At 37.5% G+C, this 26,647-nt stretch overlaps 2 protein-coding genes across 4 annotated transcripts in view; one reads left to right on the forward strand and one right to left on the reverse strand.

Moving 5' to 3' along the window:
• IMMP2L (inner mitochondrial membrane peptidase subunit 2) overlaps positions 1-26,647 on the reverse strand; it is a 420,423-nt gene that overhangs the window by 80,170 nt on the left and 313,606 nt on the right. For all 3 annotated transcript variants that reach the window (XM_063396686.1, XM_063396684.1, XM_063396685.1), the window contains one exon: positions 20,908-21,010. In XM_063396686.1, coding sequence (XP_063252756.1) covers positions 20,908-21,010 — 103 coding nt within the window. The remainder of the gene's footprint in view (positions 1-20,907; positions 21,011-26,647) is intronic.
• LOC134549372 (uncharacterized) lies at positions 3,480-5,239 on the forward strand. Its single transcript, XM_063394919.1, has one exon. The coding sequence runs from the start codon at positions 3,597-3,599 to the stop codon at positions 4,902-4,904; it is 1,308 nt and encodes a 435-aa protein (XP_063250989.1). The 5' UTR covers positions 3,480-3,596; the 3' UTR covers positions 4,905-5,239.

Genomic DNA, 26,647 nt, shown 5'->3' on the forward strand with positions numbered 1-26,647 from the left:
TCAATGCCTCAGCCCACCAGACCCCAAAAAAGACTCATTGAGACAGACCAGACCTGCTGCGTGGAGAAGTGTTGGTGTGGACATAACAGCAGCAGAAGAAGTCACCTTGCAAGATAAGGAAGTCACTCTGATCCCGACTGATGTCTCTGAACCCATCTATAATACAGTTTCCTCAGCTGGAGGTTTGATCTTGGGAGGAGCCTCCACGAGCAAACAGGGTATTATGGTGGTGCCAGGAGTCATCAATGCTAATTACACTGGACAGTTAAAAGTAATGGTTTATGCCCTGCAGCCTCCTGTGACAATCCCAAAGGGGAGCAAGATTGCTCAGATCGTCCCCTTTGAGAACATCCTGTCACGTCGTCAGTCCCAAAAGCAGCCTGCGGAAGCCGAAGGCGGAGCTGAGAGCTTTGGCTCTATGGGACACAGTGTTTTCCTTACAGTGGATTTACACGAGCGACCACGGATTGCAGTGAAACTGCAACGAGGCGATGAAATTATCGGCATCGAACCACTTCCAGACACCGGCGCAGACATATCTTTAATTAACAAATTACATTGGCCTTCTCATTGGCCTTTGACATCCCCCTATACCCGCGTTGTGGGTGTAGGAGGCCTGACTGTTCCCTCAATAAGTGCAGATCCTATTCGGATCATCTTTGAAGATGGACAAGTGGTTGTGGCTCATCTATATGTTGTGCCAATGCATCAAGAGATTCTAGGACTCCTAGGTAGAGATGTGCTTTCCCAAATAGGGATGGTTTTGACTACTGACCGGCATTTTCCTTAGTGGCCACTGCAGAGCAGCCACCCATTTTAAAAATCACCTGGTTGACGGATGCCCCTGTGTGGGTTGAGCAGTGGCCAATGACAGAGAAGAGGCTGCGAATTACCAAGCAATTGGTGCAGGAACAATTAGAAGCAGGTCACATTCGACCCTCAGTGAGTCCATGGAACACACCGATTTTTGTCATCCCTAAAAAATCAGGGAAATGGAGACTGCTACATGACCTTCGTAAGGTTAATGAGCAGATGCAAGCGATGGGTGCTTTGCAACCAGGCTTGCCAGCACCGACCATGATTCCGCAAGGGTGGGACATTGTGATCATCGATTTGAAGGACTGTTTTTTCACGATCCCACTCCACCCTCAAGATACTCAGCGCTTTGCCTTCACTGTGCCATCTATTAACAGAGCAGCGCCAGCACAACGGTATGAATGGGTAACTCTTCCTCAGGGAAGTCGTACCTCGCCTACCATGTGCCAGATATTCGTCAATTGGGCTTTGCAGCCGATTCGTCAGCGTTTTTCCAATGCAATGATTTATCACTACGTCGATGACATCCTTGTTGCTACTAAGGAGCCTCTGCCCACAGAGGACTTGGACTGGCTGATCACGCAATTAAAACATCGTGGTCTGACTGTGGCCCCGGAAAAAATACAGCGATCAGCCCCGTGGAAGTACTTAGGATGGCTGATCACGAGTGCACAAGTCCGACCACAGAAAATTACTTTACATACCAACATTTCAACGTTATATGATGCTCAGAGACTTTTTGGAGACCTGCAATGGGTTCGTCCCATTGTAGGAATCACCAATGAGGACTTGCAACCGTTTCTACCATGGCTACACGGTAATGATGCCAGTAGCCTTCGACAATGTACCCCTGAACAGCAACAAGCCTTAGTTAAGGTGTCAGAGAAGCTGCAACGGGGTTGGAGCATTCGCCGCATAGAACACCTGCCACTGTCACTGTTCCTCTCCAACGCAGATGCCTGTCCGTTTGCCATCATTTTTCAATGGCAAAAGAAAAAGGGGGAACACCAGTCTGGGTTAAAATCGACGGCTGGGGTGATTGAATGGGTGTTCTTGCCGGTGCAGCCGAAGAGTCGTGTTATGACAAGAACAGAAGCCCTTGCCATGCTCATCAGGAAAGGGAGAGATAGGATCTTAGAGATCGATGGGGAAGAACCGGCAGATATCAGTGTTCCGATCAGAAATGAAGATCTGGACTGGAAACTGAGACATTCTGTGGAGCTGCAAGAAGCATTGTTGGGTTTTACAGGTGTGGTTCACAACCGACAGCCAAAAGGTCCGATGTGGACTCTGATTGCACGCCATCAGTGGCTGGAGAAGCCTTTGTGTTCCATGACACCTGTGGACGGCAGAACAGTTTATACGGATGCCGGCCGAAAGACACAAAGAGCTGTGTGTGTGTGGAAACAGCAAGGAGAATGGAAGCAGCATTTAATCCACAGTGAAGCCGGAGACAGCTTGCAGACCATGGAGCTGGGAGCAGTGTGTTGGGCTTTGCAAACCTGGAACAAGGAACCTCTTAATGTGGTGTCAGATTCTTTGTATGTGGTTGGAGTGGTACAAAGAATTGAAGATGCACTCATTAAGACCACTCAGAATCAGCGCCTCGGAGAACTATTTCTGCGACTGAGGAGTATACTCAAACAGCGTCAGCATGCCTTTTGCGTGATGCACATTCGTAGTCATCAGTGCAACAATGGTTTGGGAGAAGGCAATGCACGGGCAGATGCTGCAGTCAGTTGCGTTGCCCATGTCCCTCCTGAAAGCAAATTTGTCAGAGCTCGCAACAGCCACGAGAACTTCCATCAGAATGCTAGAGCTTTGCGTCGTCAATTTCAAATATCTATGAACGATGCACAGGGGATTGTGCGTGCCTGCCCTCAATGTAGTCATCACGGGCCAGGTCTTGGCCTAGGCACGAATCCTCGAGGAATGAAAGCCCTGGAACTGTGGCAAATGGATGTAACACACATCCCAGAGTTTGGAAGGTTGAAATATGTTCATGTCACTATTGACACCTACTCCAAATTCATTTGGGCCACAGCACAAACTGGGGAAAGAGCTCTGCACGTTGAGAGACATTTGACTGTTTGCTTTTCGGTGATGGGAGTGCCAGCAGAAATCAAAACTGACAATGGTCCAGCTTATGCGGGACAACGAGTTGCTAGGTTTCTGCAAAAGTGGGGAGTCAAACATACTACCGGGATTCCTCACTCTCCTACTGGCCAAGCCATTGTGGAACGGGCTCATCGGACGCTGAAAGAGTATCTCGCAAAGCAGAAGCAAGGCAATGACCTAGATGTGACCAATCGTTTATCTAAAGTACTGTTCACTTTAAATTACTTATGCCTGGCAGAAGGGCGAGAAGAGCCTGCGGTTGTCATCCACCACCAGGCTGTGAAAGAAGGGAGACCACAAGCAATTCCAGGACTTTACGTATATCATAAGGACATGCGAACGGGTGAATGGCAGGGACCCAGTCCAGTCTTGTTTAATGGTCGCGGTTATATGTGTGTTTCTGCAGGAGAAGCAGGACCTGTCTGGGTGCCGAGTCGCTTTACCCGTGCGTGTCCACAAGAAAAGATACCAACCGGCGGTGACACTCACAGAGACAGCGACGACTTACCTGAAGCACCTCAAGAAGACGCGGAGAGTGCTGAAAATTGACTGTTTTAATACTATATCATTGCACTGTTGCTGTGTGACACTTAGAGGCACGATAAGTTATTGGTTAGGGTTTTAGGTTGATAGCCTGTGTGCTACACTGTGTGCTTGTCACAATGGGTGAAATGTTAAGCATGAGGGTGTTGGTTTTAATCAGTGTGGTAGTAAAAATAAGAGCAGGGATGTTTGACATTGACACAAGGGAGAACATGTGGGTTACTTGGGCCAAACAAACTAAACAGGATTCCTTTTGTTTATCTCTAGCGACGCCATCCAATCCTTTTAGAACCTGCTTGATTGGAGTTCCACTGACCTCCATGGCAGAGTTCAAGTCTTTAACTCCTGTCAGGATTGACCCAAAAGGTGATTTAGGGCCACAAGCTGCTGCCATAGCGCGAAACCTTCGAGCGGCTGGTCCAGAACCTCAGGAGCTTGATCTTTTAGGTTCTGTGCCAGGAAACTATTGTCTTGTTTTTGGGCGCTTTGCAGTGAATTCTAGTCTATTAATCATAGATGAGCAGCAATTGAAAGGCCACGCTACGTGGCTGTCCCCTCATTCACTTTTGTATTACAATTACTCTGAGTATTGTAATAGTTGGGTCAGATCTGTCACGCAATTGACAACAGCTGCTAAGAGATTGCCACCAGGAATCTTTTTAGTTTGCGGAGATAGAGCGTGGTCCACAGTACCTCAGAACAGTGTCGGAGGACCGTGTTATTTTGGCAAACTAACTCTGTTCGCACCTAGCATTCACCAGGTTCTAGGCTTGCCAAGGAAGGCTCAACGAGTCAAGCGCAGTATGTCTCAGCTAGGTCCCAACTGCAAAGATCACGTTACCCTATGGCAGCCTCCAGCCGTGATCTCAGCATCCATTTTTGCCCCAGGAGTTGCTTCAGCACAAGCCCTCACACAACTGAAACATTTAGCCTGCTGGACAGGAAAACAGATTAACATAACGACGAAGTTGTTGAGTGAGCTTGCTGAAGATGTTAGTGGCATTCGCCATTCAGTGCTCCAGAACCGAGCCGCGATTGACTTCCTTCTTTTGGCTCAGGGGCATGGATGCGAAGAGTTTGAAGGCATGTGCTGCATGAATTTATCAGACCACTCACGGTCGATACATCAACAGTTAGCGCAGTTGAGGGACAACATGAAACATCTTGTAGTTGAGAACACTCCGTTTGACACTTGGCTGAAGTCTTGGAATCTCACTGGGTGGATTGTGGATTTAATTCGTTTTGGTATAATGATCTTTATTGCTGTCATAGTAGTTTTGACAATAGTGCCTTGCTTGATACAATGCATGCGCAAATTAGCTGACCGTGCCTTAACGTCAGTTTGGATAGCCCAAAAAGAAAAAGGGGGAACTGTGGCCGAGTTTCTCAGGTATCGTGGGCATGATATGCTCACAGATACCATTTGAGCTATTCCAGACTAGGCCAAACTAGGCCTCAGGCCTGGGCCTAGTAGGCCGCGGAACGTTCCGAGTACGTAGTAGCAGATAACCTTATCTCCTGCTACGTATGTGTTAAGGTATGGCCACTCGCAGCATGGAGGTAATGGCACTAGATCTCCGTAGCCACCTTAATCCTAGATTGCTTACATACTTCTGTATGCTCACTGCCTATCACAATGCACCTGCTACTGTAAACTATCTGCTCTGTACTTAACCGGCCATCTCGCGGAATAAAGCGGAGTTCGTGCTGGAAACCATACTGGTTTGGTCTCACGTTACTCTAGTCCCCAGTCTTTCCAGGGTTCAACAACATAAAGTTTACACTCTCTAGAGCATACAGGAGTTGCTATATTCAGTAATGAAGTATAATTCAATATTTGCAGTGCTTTGCTTCGTCTTTTCTGCAGAGAAAGTTTAAAGCACAACATGATGCTAGTTTTATATTTTTGATGATCTTGAAAGTTTTATACGAACTCAGTTCAGAGAACAGAGATTATTAAACAAGAAAATATCTTCAGCATGAAACATCTTGCAATCATATAATCTTTTACATCTTTTATATATGAGAAAAATGTTTTAAAACATGCTATGCCTCTCACATAGCTTTTTGATGGTTTTGTCAGTCTGCTTGTTTTCCTGCAGTGAGATCCCTTGCACTCATTTTCACCATCCTTTCAGCACACCTTCTTTCGTTTTACTATCTGAAATGTCTGGCTTTGTGCTGTTACTAAACACACAGTCCTGAAGGGCTGCTGCACTGCCTACTTACACACTGCAGCAGCGTTGAACTCCATCAGGATATTCTTTCAAGTGCTTTGAAATACCTTGAAATAGAGAAGGTATTATAGAAAAGCAAACTCTTTTCTATTTTATCCATGTAAACAGAAATCTATAGTGTCTTCTGTTGTGAACTAACAAAGGCTGCTGCATGACAGATGAAATGTAATTCAGGAGACCCACCATGAGAGTAATCCTTTCAAATGCATCCAGGATTGTTCAGATGATGAAGAAAAAATGTGGCCATGAGTATTCATACAGTTTATTTTAAATAAAGTTAGGATGAGTAAAATATTAAACTAGATGAGATTGTACGGGGCCTTGAAAGACATTTTTGTACTTAACACCAAACAATTCTGTAAGCATTACCCCAGTCTGTGACCAAGTGTGAAAAAATACTGCTAGGACAAATTAGGAGTGAAAATATTACAAAAAGACATCATCAAACTGAAAAAAAAAAAGATTTTTTAAATGACAATTAACATTTTTAAATTAAAAAAAATAAAAGAGTTTTCCTAAGAGGACCCTACATTTTGTTCAGGTAGCCTAATAAAAGATGTTACTTTTTGCAATTACTTTTCCTCTTTATATAACTGGATTAGCAAGGCCATACTAAGTGTATTTCTGGTGAATTACCCAGCACCCCAAGAGACTTTTCAGTTTATTGTTTCATGCTTCAAATTGTACCTATCTAGCAAATGTATTTGCAATTTGCTGGCTATTTTCCATTTTAGCTTGCAATACACAGAGGCTGTGAATTATAACGAACAGTTCAAAACTACAAGCATTTCTCACATACACAACTGAGAAAAAGGTATTCCATTTATGGTAGCAATCCTTTTCTTAGTGTTAAAGCATGTTATGAGTTTTAGAATTAGCCCCAGGAGCTGGGAAATGTTCCTCACTGGCAAAGCACTCTGACTATAGTGGCTTGAAGGACGGGTTGGTTCATAAAAAAAGGAAAGATTAGCTCTGCTATGTGTATTTAGCATTTACGTGCCACAAAACAACATCAGAATGACAGAGGAGATCTTTAAACATGACACAGTAATAAGAATCTTCTGGTGCATGGTTGTAAGACAAAGATATGGTCTCTTTCTCCGCAGACGTTGCCAGTCCTGGACAGATGGGGCATGGCAGGGGCTGGGGGAAGGCATCGCTGGAAGAGCTGTGTGCTGTCCCTTGCTGTGGACAGTCTGTGGCCATAAGTCTGCAGCACAGCATTGGCAGGAAAATCCTGCTGGGGATGAAGTCCTGACATCACTGACCCTGGCAAACATCCCACAGACAAGATTTTTCCCAAGTTTTTAATACTTTAACATACTGTACAAACCAGACACAGGATAAACCCATTTTAGCTTACAAAAGGTTTTGGGATTTTTTACCTGACTTAGAAAAAAAAGCTATTGCACATAACCCAGACATCAAGGAGGGATATAATTATTTTTAAAAGTGGAATGTATCTTTATACAGAAGAGAAAAATGAAAGCAATATTCTCTGAGAGATTGCTTAGTGTCATCACTATGCTGTCACTGAAAGCCCTGTTAGTACTGGAGCTTAATTTAGAGTTTTACTGAAATTTCAAAATTATCAAAAAATGACGTATCTTTTTCCTATTCCAAATTTAATGAAAAAATATGTTACCCTTTGTTGCAGAGAATCATGAAATCTAAAGCTACCTTTCTTAATGCTATGTAATGCTTATTCTATGAAAAGTTTTAATTAGTCTCCAAAAAGTTGGCACCATTCCATTTTAAAGATATAAATTGATTCTTTACTTCAAAACCTATAGGAAGCATCTCTCTATTAATTTTTTTACACAGGAAACTTTGATAGATTTAGCCCCTTATGAATCTCATTTAAAAATACATGCATTTAAATGCCAATTGGGACTTTCTCCAGAGAGCTAAGAATAAAGGTTTTAAAGTGGATTCAGGAAGAAGAATAAAGTTAATGTTTTTATTCCCAAGGTAACAGAATCTTTTCCAGATAATACTGGTATCTGCTGCTATGTCTACTTCTGGTAAACAGAATCATTTCTCCTTAGATTATACAGTTTACTTTTCAGAAAAAGCACCCAGGTATTCTGACAAGGAAAAAGCCTCTGAAGAATAATCAAACCATATTTTTATCCACTGTATCAATGCTTTGTTGAAACTAAAGGTGTTATATTATTACTACTTTTTGTTTCACTAGTCTTGGTTTCTGCAGCAAGACACTATCAAGAGCACAAGACCACAATGATGAATAAAACTAGCATAGGTAGTAGCATATTATGAAGTCCCATAGAAAAAAGGAATATTATTTGAAACAGAGATTATACTGATGTTGTTTACTAAGTTCATTTTACATAGATATTTATCACTGAGTTGGAAGAATCCTTTCACTTGGGCTTTTTAAATTATAAGTGTGATGTTTTTAAATTATGTATATTAAATCACATTATTATGTATATTAAATCACATTTGATTTTCAATAGAACAATCATTCACTTTAAATTTTGGATTCTGCAAAAATAGTATGTCTGCTCTGACCTCACATTTTTTGACCAAAAAAGGAAAAAAACTTCAGATTTAAAATAATAGAAAAAATTGCAGTTCTTTCTGAGCTTACAAACATGAGATACCTGGAGGTAAGATTACTCAAAGAATATTTGCATTTCTTTTAAAATTTGCTTTATAATATATCATCTGTCTAGCCTATTTCTACTTTTCAGTCTCTGTAGAACTTATCATAGAAAAAGATACAAACTTTTATTTTTTGTATTTTCATTTTTTTCCCTTTTGTTTTCAACATGTTTGTGCAAGCATCATTTATAAGTGTGTGCTCTCTTTTCCTGTATAACCCTGGGAATATAGAAGATTTCTTCAGTGTACCAAGAAACACAGATTTATGCTCATAGGATAAAAGCTAACTGTAGAGGTTAAGTTTGGTTTCACAGGATTTGCCTCTCAGGTTATAATTTCAAAGGCCCAGTGTGCTGTTAGGGCCACAGCTCTTTTTGATGGATAAACCCTTAATAACTTGAGACATAGTAACAGGGGGAAAACTAAGGTTACTACACTGTTCTACTTCAGGTAGTGTGAGATTCACTAAAAAAATTTGCAAGTCAGGGAGAATGTGAAAGCTCAGCTGGCAGTCGATATTTTTTTTCCTCTCTGTGAAGTCTGCAGCTTTTTTCTATATATAAGCAATCTATTTGAATGTGATGAAGTACCAAGGTTTCACACACTTAAAGACAAGTGATAAATTGAAATGGCATGGCTCTGTTGCTAGTTTACTGCTGAAGTAATCCAAATACCTTTTTAGTTTTTGTTACTGTCAAATTAATTTGTGTAAAATGTGCCAGGAGAGAACTCTAAAAGCAAACCAGGGAAGATAGATATCCCATTATAATCTTCTATTTTAGTGCAAGACCTACTTCAGGCTACAGTACTTCGGGAAACTTCAAACTAAAACATAGATGTAAAATAAGCCTTTCATACAAACATATTTGCATGCAAATGCAAATATAAATGATCAAGGCAGTATGTTTATTATTTTCTTTTTTAAGAATATAGTTCAAACATGAGATGAATGCTACAAGATACATACAAGATCTTCTTCTACTTTTATGTGAATTGCATCTTTTTCTACACACATTGCAAAATACATGGTTTTGAAGAAATTTGGAAGGGAAGAGTGAATATTATATGGGGGAAGAGATATGAGTTTTTTGATACGCACTTTGACTTATGTACTAAAATCCATTTTTTGAACAAGCTTCCACTGTGCAAACATACCTGTTTATACTGGTATGGGCACAACTAATGGGGCTAGTAGTGCACTCAGCAGTATAAGGAAACGATGTAGACTTTAAACATTTGCATTTACCACTGCTGCTTCTTGAAAATGAGATGCTGAGACAACAGAAAAGTTCTTATGGAAGATCTACAGGAAAACTATCTCAGGGAACCTAACAGTAGGAAGATGTAAGACAGTTCTGAATGGGATCCATAATGACAAAAAGGCATTTCTTCTCAACTCACGGGATTAAGTGTAAAAAAAAGATTTGAGCCTTCTTTAGCATATTTTGTCCTGTTCAAATTAAACATTTTTCATTTAAAAACTAATTGCTTTGTAATACTATCAAACTCTTTACTTGAAAATACAATGGTTTCTTTGAAAACTGATGTGAACAAAAATTCACTCTGATATTACAAACATTTTAATAACTATGAAAATTAGATTTAGGCTCTGCATGGTTCCACTCACTAAGTATAATCAGATCTTAAATTAACTAAGGAATGTTTTGAACTGTGACCTTATGCCTTCATTGATGCATGCAGAACTCTAAAATTCGTCTACAAGACATAAGACTTTACAGCATATTTGAGTACAGATATCATGAACATGAAACTGTTTCTTAAGTCCTGTATTACAGGACTTACCATAAAACAATACAAACCTGAGAGAAAACAGAAAACAATACACACCTGAGCTTGTCAAAGGGGAGTGTTATATCTCTTCACAGCTTGAGGATACAGAGAACACAGAAGTTGCAGCAACATCAGAACTTTTGGAGGAGCATGCCTAATTTCACTCCAAAGTGCACGTTCATTTTTTTTACTATTCAGTCTGGAAGAGTCATACGGGTATTTCTGACTTATCCTATGCATGGAAACCTGAATTAGCAGTATTTTGAAGAATAAATTTCAATTAGTATCTCATGGTTGTCACAGAATTATAAGAGTCTTGAAAAAAATGGATCCTGGAATGCCTGTGTCTAATTGCTAAAATTGTAAAAATCATCATCTGGTGTGCTCTTTCTACCTGGCAAAGCCTCTGAAATGTGAAGGTGATTACATTAGGTGGAGCTATAACCTGCCAAGGAGTAGTCATGGAGAATTTTGTAGGTTGTCACTTCTTCTGATCCCTCTCCTTTTTCAGTGTATTACATCTTGTTTTGGTCATAGGCTTCCCCTGGCTGTCACTGGAGGTAGTGTGTGCAGGGCCAAAATTCAGTGTTGGATACCAGTTTCACATCTGTTACAGAGTAGTCCAGAATCTGTTATTTTGGCATCTAGATGATACAAATGCTGTTTTTTTAATAAGTTGCAAATTAAACCCAAATTTTAATTTGCATAATATATAAATATGTGAATATGTTTGGGCATAATACAGAATTGAAAATACTAAACTGCTGAAATGATAGTACTTTTAAACTTTCTGTTATTTCTTTTGTGCATTTTTAGTGGAAGGAAGATGAGCTTTTGGCTTTAAATTTTCTGACTGGCTAAACTACAAAAAGCTGAGTCCTGCTAAGGTGATCCAAAAGAAAAATTGGGAAGGTTTGTAGCTCCTTGCTTTCCAATCTTGGTTGTGTACCAAGTCAAAGCTATATTCTACAAATAATAACCTTGGCAGCATTGACTAAAGGTTTTAATAAGCTCTAACCCCTTGGCTCAAGTACCCCCTGATATACATTAATCCAATGGCTGTAAAGCAGTCATTGTGGGGACCATTTACTGTACTATTAAGAAACACCATGGAGTGAGTCGTCCAGAAGATATCTGGTAAGTCATTTTACCATCATAGAATACTGAAAGACTTTTTTTTTCTTATTAAGTTGACTGAGGCTGCACAGATTTTTATTACTAAAATTGCATGACTTCCACCAGAAGTGGAAGTGCTATTTTGCGGAATGATAGATTTTTTCCTTCCTTTCTTTCTTCCTCATTCTTTCTAATTGTTGATCAATGATCCATGATTCATATTGCAAATTATTCATCATGTTCAGATTTATATCTTTGCTAGGAAAGAAATATCAGATCTTGTCATCACATCATATTAATGATTGTGGTTTCCTTCTACTCTCATTTCAACAGGTGATATCTCACTAATATGAGGTGTACAAGTAAACAACCTCCAAAGCTTGTAATGTGGTCTCCCAGTTTCAAGAAGATATATTGCATGGAAGAAGAGACAGCATTGGTATAAGCCCTAACACATACACATTTCAGAACAGCATTACTTTAAATTATATTGGGATAGATTGCCTGAATGAAAGCTTGCAATTAGAAAATGTGATACTGAGTAACAGATCTTGGAGCTTGCAGGCATTGTTATCAAGGGTCACAATCAAGAGTTTTCATGGGACTTGTTCTCATGACCACAGAGGTCTGATGATCACATGATAGATTCCTGTTTTGCACCAAATGCAATTAAACACATTTTCAATAATTCCAACAGGACGTACATCATAGAGACATAAATGATGCATATGTGAAAGAGGAAGCTCTATGTGTTAACTACAGAGGAACTATCATGGAGTTATTGTGACTTCATGCTGCTCCTAGTACCAGTTTTCCTATTATACACAACTCTTTACTAAATTTTCGGACTGACAAGAGAAGAACTAAAACTGTGCTGTTTCCTGAATCTGACACTGAGTTGCAGGAGCTCTTAATTAAAATCTACATAAAATTTCAAACCCTAATAGATGCTAATCTGCAGTGCCCAAATCCTCAGAGCAAGTAAATTAAAAGAACTATACCCAACTTTAATTAACATTATCTCAAATACCAATCAAAGGAAGATGAATATATTTTATGATTTGTTTTGCAAACATATTTGCTACTCTGTTAGTAGACATTATCCTTCTCATCAAATGTAACATTCTATGGGAATTAACTCTGAAGAATTATTTTTACTTGTCTCTTCTGCAGTGAAAGAGAGAACAAATAACTTTAAAATTCTGATATCAATCTCAACATTTCTCTGACAAGACCATGATTATGTTCAACAGAAAACTATTTCTGTACTTTTATAGTTTGAAATTTAAAAACAAATAAATAAATCTGTCCATAAAAATTATTTTTCAAAAAGAGCCCACACAGTTTGGAAAAGGCTTTGATTGCTTGGATAACAATCAGGAATTAAATTATTTAACAGCAAAAGTTCTGCTTAATTAAAAATTTAATATATTACAGAATTAGCTGTCAACACTAGAATCAGCAAAATTATTCAGCTTGAACTGGGGTGCTTCATTTGTTCTTTCAAAATAAGAGATGGAGAAAGACACAACCTAACACGGGAAGCAGTCTGAAACATGCAGGTCCTTGACTTTATTAAGAAGATCCTATAGACACGAAATATATAAAAACAAATGTTTGCAAGGTCAGGATCCTAGTCCAAATCAGAAAATCAGATTTAGGTCAAATTAAATACTTTTATTTGGTCCATAACATATCTATAAAGTTTGAAGTACTGCTTAAAACAAAAAGTGTTTGTTGCTAATATTTGAGAAAAATTTTTCTTCTCCACTCCTGGACTTTAAACATGGCCAGGTTAGGAAAATTCATGATGTCTAGTATATTTTCCAAACTACTCATTTTAGAACAGATGGAGTACAAAACAGAAAGGTGTGCAAAGAAACGTTTGTACAATCTAAAATGCAATTTGATGCCCTTGATAATCCTCTGAGAGACTGCAGCAATAGAAAAGTAAATTTACTATTTTCTGTCTCTTGATAAATGGGATTCCATCAGTGTTAACACATAACTTTTGACAGTTTACTGTCTTATGTGCTAAATAAAAGAGTTTACTGACAAAATGAAAACTATTTTCCTATATGCACAGACATATAGGTAGGAAGGGACATCTGGAAATCACCTTGTCTGACCTCCTACATGGGAGGACTCCACCAGCTCAGATTGCTCAGGGCTCTCTGGGCAGACTTTTTTACTATCTCCAAAAATGGAGATTTTCCTAACTTTTTCAATACCCAATGCATGACTTTGCCATAATGAAAAAAAAAATAACAACAAATACCTTAATGTCTGGTCAGAACTTCTAGTGCTGTGCCTGTTTTCTCTTGTCCCATGCCTCTGCATCTCAGAGTCTGGGCCTGCCTTCCCCCTGAGGACAGCTGGGTTCCTCCTTGCAGCCTCCCCCAGCAAGGCTGAGCAAACCCTGTCCTTGAACCTCTACATGTGTGCTACAGGTCTGTCACAGGGACCTTCACTGGGCTTATTTACCAACCCCTCTGCAGGGAACCCCCCAAGCACACTGTCCTGACTGCACGTGCACCAAGGCATGGAAAACATCACCTCCCTCAAAGGATCATACGAGCACTGGTACACTACTCATCATGTTCCAGTAATGTTTTGATTCTAAATGAAATAAACATATACTTCTAAATAAACACATACACTTTGGTTTGCACATTCATTGCCATACAAATACACATTTTTAACCTTCCAATATGATGTGCAATCATGTAAACAAGGTGTTAGAGTAAAATAGTCTTATTTTAGGATTGGGACCTTTAATGACATGAGTACTTCTTTCACCAAAGCATGTATCTTAACCAAAAATGGAATCAGGTGAATAAAAATTTCCTAAAATTTTGCAAACTAGATTTAGATCAAAAATTAAGATTTTTTTTTTTTTTTTTTTTTAGTAATCACTGTATGAGCTTTGACAATAATCCATGTTCATGGAAGTAAAAATATAAAGAAGTTAATACATTAAGTGCTTTTCACCTTAATTATGTCCTGGCAAATCTTAATATGAATGCCAGCATGAATCAAAAATCCCTGCACAGTTAAACTATACATACAGAAGTCAGCAAAGATCCCTTTGTGCCTCTTATGCATTAAAACAAATATTTTTTTAATTCTATTTAGACAATACCTTAAGAATCTTGCAGAGATATTATCAAATATAAGGGTATTTCAAGCAGTAACTGGAGAGAGATAGAATTGTAAGGAAACCGATGAAGGAGTATACAGGCTTTCACAAATGATTGTATTTGAATGCAGAGCTGTTCAAATTAGATAAGTAAAAATGATGGTATGATTCTGACAGCTCTCTGATCTCTTCTAATATTTCATTAATGATGAAATTAAATTTCATCAATACTCTTTCAACATTTTTCCTGGTTTATTTCAATATAAGTGATGTCCAAATCAGTTGTATGTGTCTCAGACTACCACTTTTTCCAATGGGGTTGAAAAATTCTTTAAAAGTTCTTGCATTCAGAAATACTAAATATTTGCATTAATAATTCATTGAGCTTGAATTTGTTACATAAATTCTGTTCCATAAGCAGAATGACTGAAGCTTTATCAATGCTAAATAAATTACATTTACAATAGAGAAAATTAGCCAGAATGCATAAAATAAGATTTGACATAACTAAGACAAAAAGCAAACTTTTCATTGCGAAAAAATAGAGTAGCCTTAACTGAGAGCTTTTAGTCACATGATAATGGCCATATGCATTGGTTTAAATTAGAGTCAAGCTAAATATTTTACTTTTCAAAATAATTAGGACAGCTATAGGGGACTTTTTATTCCCTATAATGCAAATTCAGTTAGCCATGATAATTTAATGGACAGTCAGGCCACACAATCTTATTAGCAAGGCTCCCCTTCAGCAGCTCCTGGAGTGAATTGTCATTCTGCACAGAAAAGCCACCATCCCAATTTGCATCTCACATGTAGTATTCTCTCAGAGGGACAAGCATATTTACCCTTCGAGCTTTATTTATCATCAGTCATAACACATAATGTCCTATCCATTTTATTCACCGTAGATTTTTACAAGTTCAAGCTGTGCATCCATGCTATTTACTACTGGTAACTTCATGCTTCATATGCAAAGTCTTTTTTTCCGATTGTAAACAGTTTCACCTACTTCATTTTTGCCAGTAGCCAGAGATAAATAATATGGAATGGCATTGATTGCATATTTGCATTACATATTCTGTTTAAACACAGGCTTCATTTCTTCTTTAATACCCAAGAGAGAACTAGAAATGTCACTGACCCCATAAGAGTCATGCCATTCTCCAAGGCTACATTTATATAGCAGAGTGAAGGTGCACTGCTGGCAGAAGAAGCAAAAAGATAACAGAAGAATCTGCAACATCTGCCAGCAAGTCAATGTACAAGTCCCCAGTAGATCATTCCGAGCCCTCACTGTCTACTTTGCCATCACTCTCCTCCTCACCTACGTTAACTTTATGAGTGTAAGCACAGGGAAGGGTTTTCTTGTTAAAATCACACTTTTGTATTGCCACCCTTGACTATCTCGGCTGTTCTAAACTAAGAAAAACAGGGTTTTCTACTCTGCCATTGACATATTTGTCTTAAGCCTCTTTGAATGGCAGTTTGGAGCACGGGGGCACAAACGGGGTCAGCAGATATTTCCAGACCTGGCAGAGCTCTCTGTGGGAAGTGTGCCCTAGCTCTGTGCCTTACTGTGCAATTTAATGCAGTGATGTTCAGTGCGCTGCTCTGAGCTGTTAAACTCTTCCCACCTCTTGTCTTAGAGGCTGCTCCATTTCAGGGAGATGTGTAATCCTTGCACTAGTTTATGGCTCACATATGAAAGTTTCACCAGATGGCAAGATCATCACCAAGATGATGTGCACTTTTAGGATGTGTGGCATTCTTTGCTGTTTTGTAAGTAACTCAAAACAGCAGAAAGAGATCTGCTTCCTCCTTCAGCTGTCCACTGAACCTCCATCAAAGATGACAGAGCAGATGAAGCAGAGGTATTCTCACAAGTTGCAGATATCTTCTTGGTTTAAATATTTCCTTTACCAGCAGTAACCTCTGCACTCCACTAGAGGTATCATATTTCAATTCAACTTACTGTCTAATGTAATTTTCTTATTTTCTGCTTTCACCTATTTCTATTCACTAACAGTAGTTACAGAGAGAAATACTAGATCAGTCCCCAAAAAATCATCATAAGAGGCAACATTCTACTACTGTTAGCAATTGAATTTGCCCATTGAGGGTTAACAGTTAAACCATTCCTATCTTATAGCTGAAAGGGATGATGATTGCCTTTGAAAATCAAATTAAAATAACTAATAAATCCAGCATATTCTTTTCAGTGTCATCCTAGTTTATAGTTTCCTAGCCACAGTCTATACAGGTTTGTGTTGTTTAATGAAAATGTGGTTAAACAGATAGAAATGTTTTTCAGATATTTTATTCCATGAATTTACAGTACAGAATAGGTAATCATAAAAATTGGCCTCTACAGTGATGCTGACTAAAAGCAATTTACTCATTTGAAGCTTATGAATGTAAAACTTCTGTCAAACAAAAAAATCTAGGCATAGGTTCAACAAGATCTAGTTTTGAAAATAAGTACATTAAAGATAGATATATTTTTAGGAAAAGGGCTAGGATAGGGACCTGGATGGGCCAAAAGAGATGTTTTTGACAAGGTATTCAAACTACCTGTGTCAGAAGTTTCCCAGGAAGATAAGGAGGATAATAGGTTTTTTGCCCTTACACTGGATTGTGAAGCTTAACTCATAAAGAACCTTATCCAAAGACATTAAAGCCAATAGAAATCTCTCATTGGCTTTAATGAGTTTTTGTTCAGGTTTTTTCACGACAGCTGAAAGACTGCCATTGATTGCAAGCCCTAATTTTATAAAGCTCTTTCATATCCCCAGTTTGGAGGCATTTGGAAATACATAAATGTATAAATAAGAGCCTTGTAAGATAAAATTTGCCAGTTTTACATTTTAAAATTATGAGAGAGCTTCTCACTGCACGTGTACATCCAGGAATATATCAGTTATTCCATGCACTTATTAATTACTGCTACTTAGATACCCTCACACATTGGTTGGATAACCATCTCTGCACTGCTGGATGACAGCTCTAAACATTTAATCTAAACCAAGCAGAATTTATAATGGCTTTTCCTTGATTTAGCCAGAATATTGGACATAGAATATAAATTGTCACTTTGCTTTTATGCTATTATCCTGACTATGCAAGCAAAGACAATACCTGATCTGGCATAAAGTTAACCCTTTACATTTTTTAAGAAATTTGATGCAGCAGAAAGGTTTAATATTTTATCAATTCTTTATAATATCACTTGTATTTCTGATCTAAGAAAGCAGAAGCATTGCCAGGAATGTTATTTTATATTTCCTCTGCTGTTGAACTACAACTCACAGTAAAAAGTTCCATCAAATAGGAAAATTACCAGAACTGAAAACAAAAAGAAGGAACTTCAAAAAGTGATATCCTAATTATAGAAGGTATTCATTATCACATTTCTGTAGTGTGCCAAATAAGGAATGCTAACCTAATATTATAAAAGCTTGACTTCACTCAGAATTTAGAAACAGCAACAGTCAATTTAACAGAAATCTCCATCCTGGTCCAGGTAACTGAAGAAAAAAATCCAGCAATATGTAGTTTTTTATCCCTTAAATAACCGTAAAAATATGCAAGTTCTCTAGATGTTTATTGGCTTCTATTCAAAACAGCTATTTTTACTGTTGTGAATGGCTGACAGATTTCCAGACCTGAAACACATCACTATTAAAACAATGGTGTTATGTATCACCTGCCATTCAGTATTACACAAAGCATTTTTTTAAAGACAATGTACAATGGCCATGAACTAATTTAGTCCCATATTAAGAAAAGGTAATTAATATTTAAGTTTTGATCATATACAAAGCTAATGGCATTTCTTATTCAGCACTAACAATAGATACCCTGTTATTTTTTTAATATCAGTTTAGGTATTAATTTCATTCAAAGACACAATTAAGCAGAAAGGAAATATTAAACCTTTACAAATCTTAGTTTAAACATTTTCATTTTACTTACACTTCAGGAAATTATGTCTCTCCCTTAAAAATACAATTTTAGTCCTACCAAACCATCAGATTACAAAATATTATGTATTTTATAACATTTTTATGAACTAAATAAACACAATTTAATCAGGCCAATTTTTACAGTTTAGAAATTCATCTCTCCAAAGGTACACCTAATTTAGCACTTGATTGGTACCAGGGTTTTTGCTATATCAACCTAACCCATTAGGCTATTACATATATTGTTATTCTCCAAGAGAAAAAATTATTCCAACATCTGTTCTCAATGTGTTTCCCCATAATTTCCTTTTATGCCCCATGTAACTCATTAAGTTCATCTACAAAGCATTAGAGTCTATCTGCACTATAAATGTCTTTCTACTATACGATCACATGAAAATAGAAGAAATGGTAGCCTACAACACAGTCCACTTAAATCCCCACTATTTCTACTGCATATTTTGATCAAAACAAACATAATTTTGAAAGTCAGAACTGTGGCACACATAATGTTTAACTAATGTCTTAAGTTACCTATATCCTAACAAAGTGAGAAAAACATTTTCATGTCTTACCGTGTCTGCTCCTTACCACTGCTGCAGTCTTATGAGAGATTTTTTTTATCAAAAAGTACATACCTTCTGAATGGCTTGAAAGAGTGATCTTAATATTTTAATTCACTATTATTAAGACAAAATAATCTCCAGTAGAAAATGTCCCAGTAACCTAAAATCTTACATGTGTAGGATGAAAAGAACCTGGAGTGCAGTGTGTCCTTCTAAATGCACTTTTAATTTTCTTCTACAGACAAAAAAAACCCCTATATTTTATTATTCTGAAGCTAGTTTCAAACCCTGTGATCTCTTCTGCCCCTTCTGCTTGCATTCACCAATTGCTGTTCTAATTTATTTTGAGAGAAAAATACCTATTTACAGCTGACTTGCCCATAATGTATTCATCAAAGCAATGCAAAGGTCATTCTTCCTGCAGAAAGATAAGGAACCTGTCCTGCTAGCTCTCAAAAGTGCCATTGCTGTAAGAAAAGTGACATACTATCTGATGTTAGCTAACAATTGATGATTAATGTGGGGTCAAAGCCTAGTGAAGAGGATTTGCTAATATTTATAAACATCAGTGAATGGAGAAAAAATCTGAGGGTATTTAGATTTACCGAAACATTCTATCTTGCATGAAAGCTGCAAGGTGCCTACCTTGAGGATTTTACCTTGTATGAATTTCTGTGTAAGCTGCTGTGAATCTCAAACCAATGTCCAACTGCTAAAGGTTCTTTATGCTCTAAGACTACATTGGCAGTATATTTGTAAGGGAAAAGAAGATTAGTGGCTTTATGACTAAGATTTATGTTGGGAATAGAGAGTGACAGAGAAAATCTTACTAGGGGAGGAAAGAGATACCTGCACAGGATAGACAATTAATTTGCAGGAAAGAACCTCTAAAACTAGATGTTAGAAATCTTAGAAGATAGTAGAAGGAAAATAATAATGAAAACCAGCAAGAAATACAAGCAAAAAAAAGGGAGACAAACTAAAATAAGGCATCACCATTAAATACACCAAATCAGACAGTAGGCTTATTTTGTATTATTTCCTGAGAACAAATTATTTCAATTTAATAATTGGACTAAACTTCAAGAAGCCAAACTCGTAAGGTCATTAATTCAATTAGTCAGTGGGATGACTTCTGTACGAAATAGACGTGAAATGCATAAGGTTAGAAAAATCCAATCTTGACAACTTCCCTGTGACAAACAGTGGGTTTTTAAATAACATAAGAGGAATATTCTCTATTAAAAAGAGAGAAAAATCCTGCATGTGGAATAGGGCTAAAAGAATTTATATTTCCACAGCAGGATACAGAGTTCATGCAACTATTTCCTGCATGCTAGATTAAGTTAAAATGAGAACAAGAATCTATACAAAGTGTAACAAAGGCAAAACCAAACCCAACACAAGTTCAGAGAATGAATTTACTGTCCTCCTGATTAAAAGATGCACTTTTACCCATCAAGAAGCAGATTTTACAGGTTACATTTTCTTTTCATTCAAGATGCAAAGAAAATTTAAATATTTACTTTGGGAACAGTTTTGAAATATCTCTACTATTGTCCACTGACCAATTTACCCATTAACACTTGTTAAGCATGGTTACAGTTTCCCAATTCTTTATCCCAGCACTGGCACTAAAGCAAGACAAAGCTCCCAGGAGGGAATCATTCCAAATTGTATCAGCTGGCAAAATGTCCTCAGGGAGCATCTGCCAGCTACAGGGAGCTGGCTCACCCTCTGGCTACAATTCCAGTATATTCCTCCAAATTTAAAATCTCTACCATATCTCTTTCCATGAGGGGAATTGAAAGAAGCCTTTATTCTCTTTATAATAGCTAAGAAAAAGCTCAATATCCGCTGATCAAGATATTTCATAAAGTTTAGTAATTCTCACAAAAATAATAAAACTACAATCACAATTCATACTCGTTGTGTTTCACATATGCACAGTTTTTCAGCTGCAAAGTGTGAGATACAGAGAATCGACTTACGGGACCAAAAGCGTTGCTGTCAAAGCTGTGCCCATGGTGATCCCCTTCCACCCAAATATGGCCATGCGGAACTTTCACATACTTCTTCTTGTAGCCAATGGTTCTGAGCAGAATTGGAAAAAATGGTTAGTTAAAAAGAGTTTTAAAACAAACAAACAAAAACCAACCCCCCAAAATCCCCCCCAAAAAAACACCAAAAAAAAATCCTCAAACCCAACAATATTTTGTCGGGAAAATTCACACATTTCCAGGTTCAGAATTTGACCTTGCATTCAACTCAGCACCAGGTTAAAACTACCTGCACTGAAGTCCTTTGGACTTCAAGAGTGTTACACAAGTCAAAATATACAAAAAATTTTGTCTGAGCTGGTTGCTCTGTCAGGGCCTGTTTACTACATTGTTTTGTCAGAAAACACAACACAAGAAAGGAAGAGGAGACATTTCAGTCAAATATAATGAAAATACTGTTAACTCCACCTCTGTAATAACAAAATTTTGAACCATCAGATTTTACCCTAGGTAAATACCAGTGAACATACATAGGTTGCAGTCACATAAGATACTGTGTAAGACTGTTTTTCCTCATCAAAAATATACTGTTGCTTCTGATCTGGCCTCAAATTCACAGGATAGATTCCTGCAATTATTCAGTCCTGGGGGTAGGATTTGTTCAGCTGTAACAAGCTAAACAAGATAAACTTAAAAAAAAGCTTTAAGAGAAGGCCAAGTGGTGAAGAAAAATGACATTGATGCCATCCTCTACAGAAAATCATACTGCTGCAGCATGTCCCAGTATTACAAAATGACAAACCACAGATTAGTACTAAAGCTGAGGTACAGAGTATGTAAAATTCCTGTATTTAGCTCCCCAAGTAGCTGTCATTTTCATAATGCCAGTCTGCCTTCTAGGGCACACTTCTGCTTCCTTTCAGATGGGACCTGTTATTCTGCAATCATTCATGCAGAGAAGTTGTCGTGCTTTAACCCCAGTGTGCATGACAGCAATTGTCATGCACACTGAATTATTACCAGATGAAGCATTTACAGATGGGACTATGAACAGTGATACCTCTTATTTAGTTTTGAATGAACAAGTCTGCCCATAGACAGAAACAGACTTTTGATCTAGCTTGTTGTCTCCAGCTGCTCATCGTTTTTCTCTGTCTGGAAGATATGCCCTCAGAACAGAAGGCAGAAGGAGCACAGTCTAAAACTCAAAAAAAAATCAGCTGGAGAGAGAAAACCATTTTCACCAGGAGATTCAGCTGAACTGTGCAACAGAAATAATCAGGGATATTCACAAGTCAACATGAAAAAAATTGGGTTTGGTTGGGGAGGAGGGTGAGTATGTTAAAAGGACACGCTAATCAATAACCTGGAGGCCATGAAATATTAGATGAATAAGGAATCCTTAAAAGTGCATTTTATTAACTTTGACTATATTAGTCAAATAAAAACTATAATTACTTTATTTGCAAGTCACAAAATCTGACTAATCCTTTTTCAAACAGCTATTTTTTTGGTAGCTAAAAGGATGAGCATTGCAGTACTATATTCTAATGGAATTCAACATGTACTTTCATTGAAAGCTGAAAAAATAATAGCCTATTTACAGAAAAGAAAAAGACTGATCTTCATTTTTTCTAGAACACTGCCATATTACACATTATTCAAAACTAAATTTCTAAAACATTCAAAACAAAAATGTTAAACTGTCCTAGTTGGTAAATATATGATTTCCTAAACACAAAGAGTATGCTATAATAATTCAATAATTCAATTATGCTAAAAGTTCAATTATGCAATTTATTACTCTGCAAATCCTTTTTTTTAAGAGTTATGGCATACAGTTTGGACAAAAAATTATTTATGTTTTAAGATTTCATAATGCTTCATTTCATTGTTAGTTTCTTTTATAAAATATCATAATTTACTAGTAAAATGTTTTAAAGTGTAGGCTGAGAGTTGTTCATTAATTCTGCTGTTTGATTAGACACTTCTGAAAATTATTAAATGGGTCGCTTCCATCAGTGATAAAGGCAAACAATAGCGCAAAAATATTTAATTTTCTCTTCATTCTTCCTCCTGAATACAGAAGTGTATATTGTGATGAAGTTTTATACCCTTACAGACTTCATGCATAAGACTGAATTTCACTCAGAAGGGTGAAAGGATTTGAAAGTTAATTCTGTTGGCATGTTTACTTCATAAATGTCAGGAAAATAATATGGCAAAGGACAGTCATTGACTCAGTTTCAGACCAGACACAATCTCTTATCCCCAAATAATATCCTCCTGTATTATGACTGGAAAATCACTAAGAGGAAGGGAAAAAGAGTTTTGTAGTAAGTACTTAGAAACAAAATTGGAGGGAAAAAAATGGTCTGCATGGATAGGTCTTGCAAAGGTTTGCAGAGACCCTGTGAAAATCTAAGGTTTAACGCAGGTGTCTGCTGTGTCCTTTAAGGCCTAAAGAAATAGATTAGAGAGTGCAGTAATTATAATTGATTATTTTTATTATTTCTAAACATGGTAAATACTTATTTCTTTTCTACTCTTGAAATAAGCATCATAAACCAGAATATTTTTTCTACAATCATGCAAAAAAAAGTCTCTTGTAGTGATTAAAGAGGAATTATATACAAACTCTCATACTGAAAAGCAGATTGTTGTACACAAGTAGTTTTTACTTAGAGGAAATAGAATTAAAATTTACAGTGTCAATAAACATATTAAGAGAATAGGGAAGAAAAAAGAAACTGAAAAGAAACAAAAGCAGCAGTTCTAATTGTCTGCTTTAGTTGATAGGAGTGATACTTCCTGGATAAATCCCTTAAACTCAGCAGTTAAATGTAAAACCTTCCAGGTATGGGTTATATAAATCATCAGATTTTTCCCTCATGTTGGCTCAATAGAAAAAAAAGATATACTGTAAAAAAAAATAAGTGCCCACATACCTGTGAACAGAAGAGAGGCAAGAAAATCTATTTCCCTAAAACAATTCCTTCAAAATGTTTCTGTAGTATTTGCATAGAGCAGTTATCTGGGGACTTTGTATCCTCTCTAGCAATACTACTGCAAACACTGTCCTGTGGAACACTCTGGAATTTGAAAACAAGGTTTTATTCAAGAGTTTCACTGCATGCATTAATAACAAACCACAGCAAAGGCTCATGTTACAGTGGACTGGATCATCCGTTTGTTGATATTGGGTTTAATTTTCAAAATAATTTCATTGTTGAGTTACTCCACAATGGAGCAATAAAGTATTCCTGCAAACAAATCAGACTACAGGCTTTAGAAAGCCATGGTTGGTTCACAGTGGTAGGTTATTTTCAATTACTCTTGCAAAGACTATGTAGATATTTTTAAAATAAAAACCCATGAACTTGGTTTTCTTTCCTAAGAAAAGAACCCAAATTGATTCACGGTCCAAATTAGTCATTGGCCCTCTCTTCCATGAATCCTGCAGAAATTTGAGTCTCTGACCTCAATTGCAAGGAAGAGACCACGTGTGTGTGCTGTATTGGCAATATGACTCCTGATCTAAATGTACCAACTACCATTTATTTGTTTCACTAGTTAAACATTTTAGCTGGGCGTGCTGAAGTAAAACTGTTGTCCATCTTTTTGTGCAATCCTACATGGCCAAATTACTAACATAAACATAATTTTTGAAAAGTGTTGACTCCACTCCTTTTCTTAAGGATAGCCTTGGCGACTACTGCTATCACATTTGGGGGTTTAGATCTGTGTAAATGAACAACAATGTTAAGTGTAACAATCAACAGTTCTGTTTAAAATAAATGCAATTCAAAGTGAAAAGATACTTTGGAATGCTCCTAGCACTGTTCAACAATGGCTGCAAAAACTAAACTAAACTAAAACTAAAAATCCTCAAGGCAATTATCAGTTTAAAGCACTATTAGCTCACCGGGAATTTTACATCAATTCCTTGAGAGAGGTCTTTGTTACAAAGGAATTGCAGTCAATAATACAACATTTTGAAAGCAATGAAAACTTCTAGTTTTCTTTCTTAGTTGAGAGTCTTTAAACTCATTTCTCTGACTGTAACCATAACCTCTGCTAGCTCTAATACACGATGTTTTTAATTAAATTTAGAATATATCTGAATGAATTCTTAAGAGAAAAGTTGCTGTAAGTAATCATTAACTTAGTATTTGTTAATTTCATATCTAGTTCATTAGCATGTGTTATAATTACTTAACAATCTCTTAAACTTCATAAAGCCTCTAGTCATGAAGAATAGTCTTTCACTTTCTTAAATTTACTATCTTGCAATAATAAATAAAAAATATTTAACCTTTTATTCTTCCCAATTCAATAGTTTGTTTTAGCAATACTACAGGCAAAGACATTAAATTACCCAGATTTTGATACACGGAATCCAAACTTCTGTTAAGAACCATACTGGTGTGAGCAAAAAAAAAAAAATTACTGAAGTCTTTGACACATTAGTAATAATCACCTATGCTGCTGTTGCTCAAACTGTAGTTGAAGTCTCATTGGCTTAAGAACAGGGTCTACCAGAGTTGCAGTAATTTTCTTGTTCAGAACATAATGGAATTGCATTTATCATTTCAGACATTTTTAAAGAAGTTGGTCTGAAATTCCGATTTACTTTTTTCTTACATGTGAGGTACATTTTGAACCTTTGCAAAGTTTTTTTCTCCAAAATTTAATAGCTAACAGATGTACTTACAGCTATCTTTGGCTGAGAAATAATTTCAATCTTGACAGTCAAAAATGAGCTCTATACGGTATTCTAACCACCTGCCCACAAGCAAGAAAAATCTGCTTTTTTGGGATGTGGTAGCAGTGCCAAAGCAAGCAACTTGGCTCAGCTAAGCTGGATGAAGAACGATTGCCTTCAGTTTGATTTGACCTTGAGAAATCCAAAGGTCTCTGCAATCTGCATATCTTTGGGTGTCAACAGGGAATAAGACACTGTAGATGTCCTGTTTGTAGAGGAGATAAAACAAAAATACGAACTCTTTTGTAAAATAGGTAGTCTCTATCATACTCAAGAACAACATTCTCCAAGCAACATGAATTGCTGTATATGTTTATTGGGTTTGCATGGCCAGGTTCTGGTAGCACGAGGTCTACAGGGGTGGCTCTGTGAGAAGCTGTCACAGGCTTCTCCCATGTCCAAAAAGGCCAATGCCAGCCAGCTCCAAGACGGACACACTGCTGCCATGGCCAAGCCCACCAGCAATAGTGATAGGGCCCGTTGGATAATAGAGTAAAGAAGAGGGAAAAGTTGCTGTACAATGGTAATTTCACAAAAAGAGAGATAATATATGTTAGCTCTGCACACACCAGGGTCAGTGAAGGAGGAGGAGGAGGTGCTCCAGGTACCAGAGCAGAAATTCCCTTTCAGATCCTGGTGCAGCCCCTGGTGAGCCAGGCTGTCCCTCTGCAGCCCATGGAGGTCCATGGTGGGGCAGAGATCCACCTGCAGCCCATGGAGGAACACACACTGGATAAAAGAGATGCTTGAAGGAGGCTGTGACCCCATGGGAAGCCAACTTTGGAGAAGGCTCCTGGCAGGACCTGTGGCCCCATGGAGAGAGGAGTCCATGCTGGAGTAGGTTTTCCAGCAGAACTTGCTACCCTGCAGTGGACCCCCACTAGAGCAGTCTGTTCCTGAAGGACTGCACTGAATGGAAGGGACCCATGCTAGAATTCATGAAAAACTCCAAAGTGTGAGAAGGAG

The sequence above is a fragment of the Prinia subflava genome, chromosome 4 (assembly GCF_021018805.1).
Source record: "Prinia subflava isolate CZ2003 ecotype Zambia chromosome 4, Cam_Psub_1.2, whole genome shotgun sequence".
NCBI lineage: Eukaryota > Metazoa > Chordata > Aves > Passeriformes > Cisticolidae > Prinia > Prinia subflava.

What these genes read in the sequence shown, in the direction of transcription:
- LOC134549372 (XM_063394919.1), top strand. Translation starts at nt 3,597, where the DNA reads ATGGGTGAAATGTTAAGCATGAGGGTGTTGGTTTTAATCAGTGTGGTA.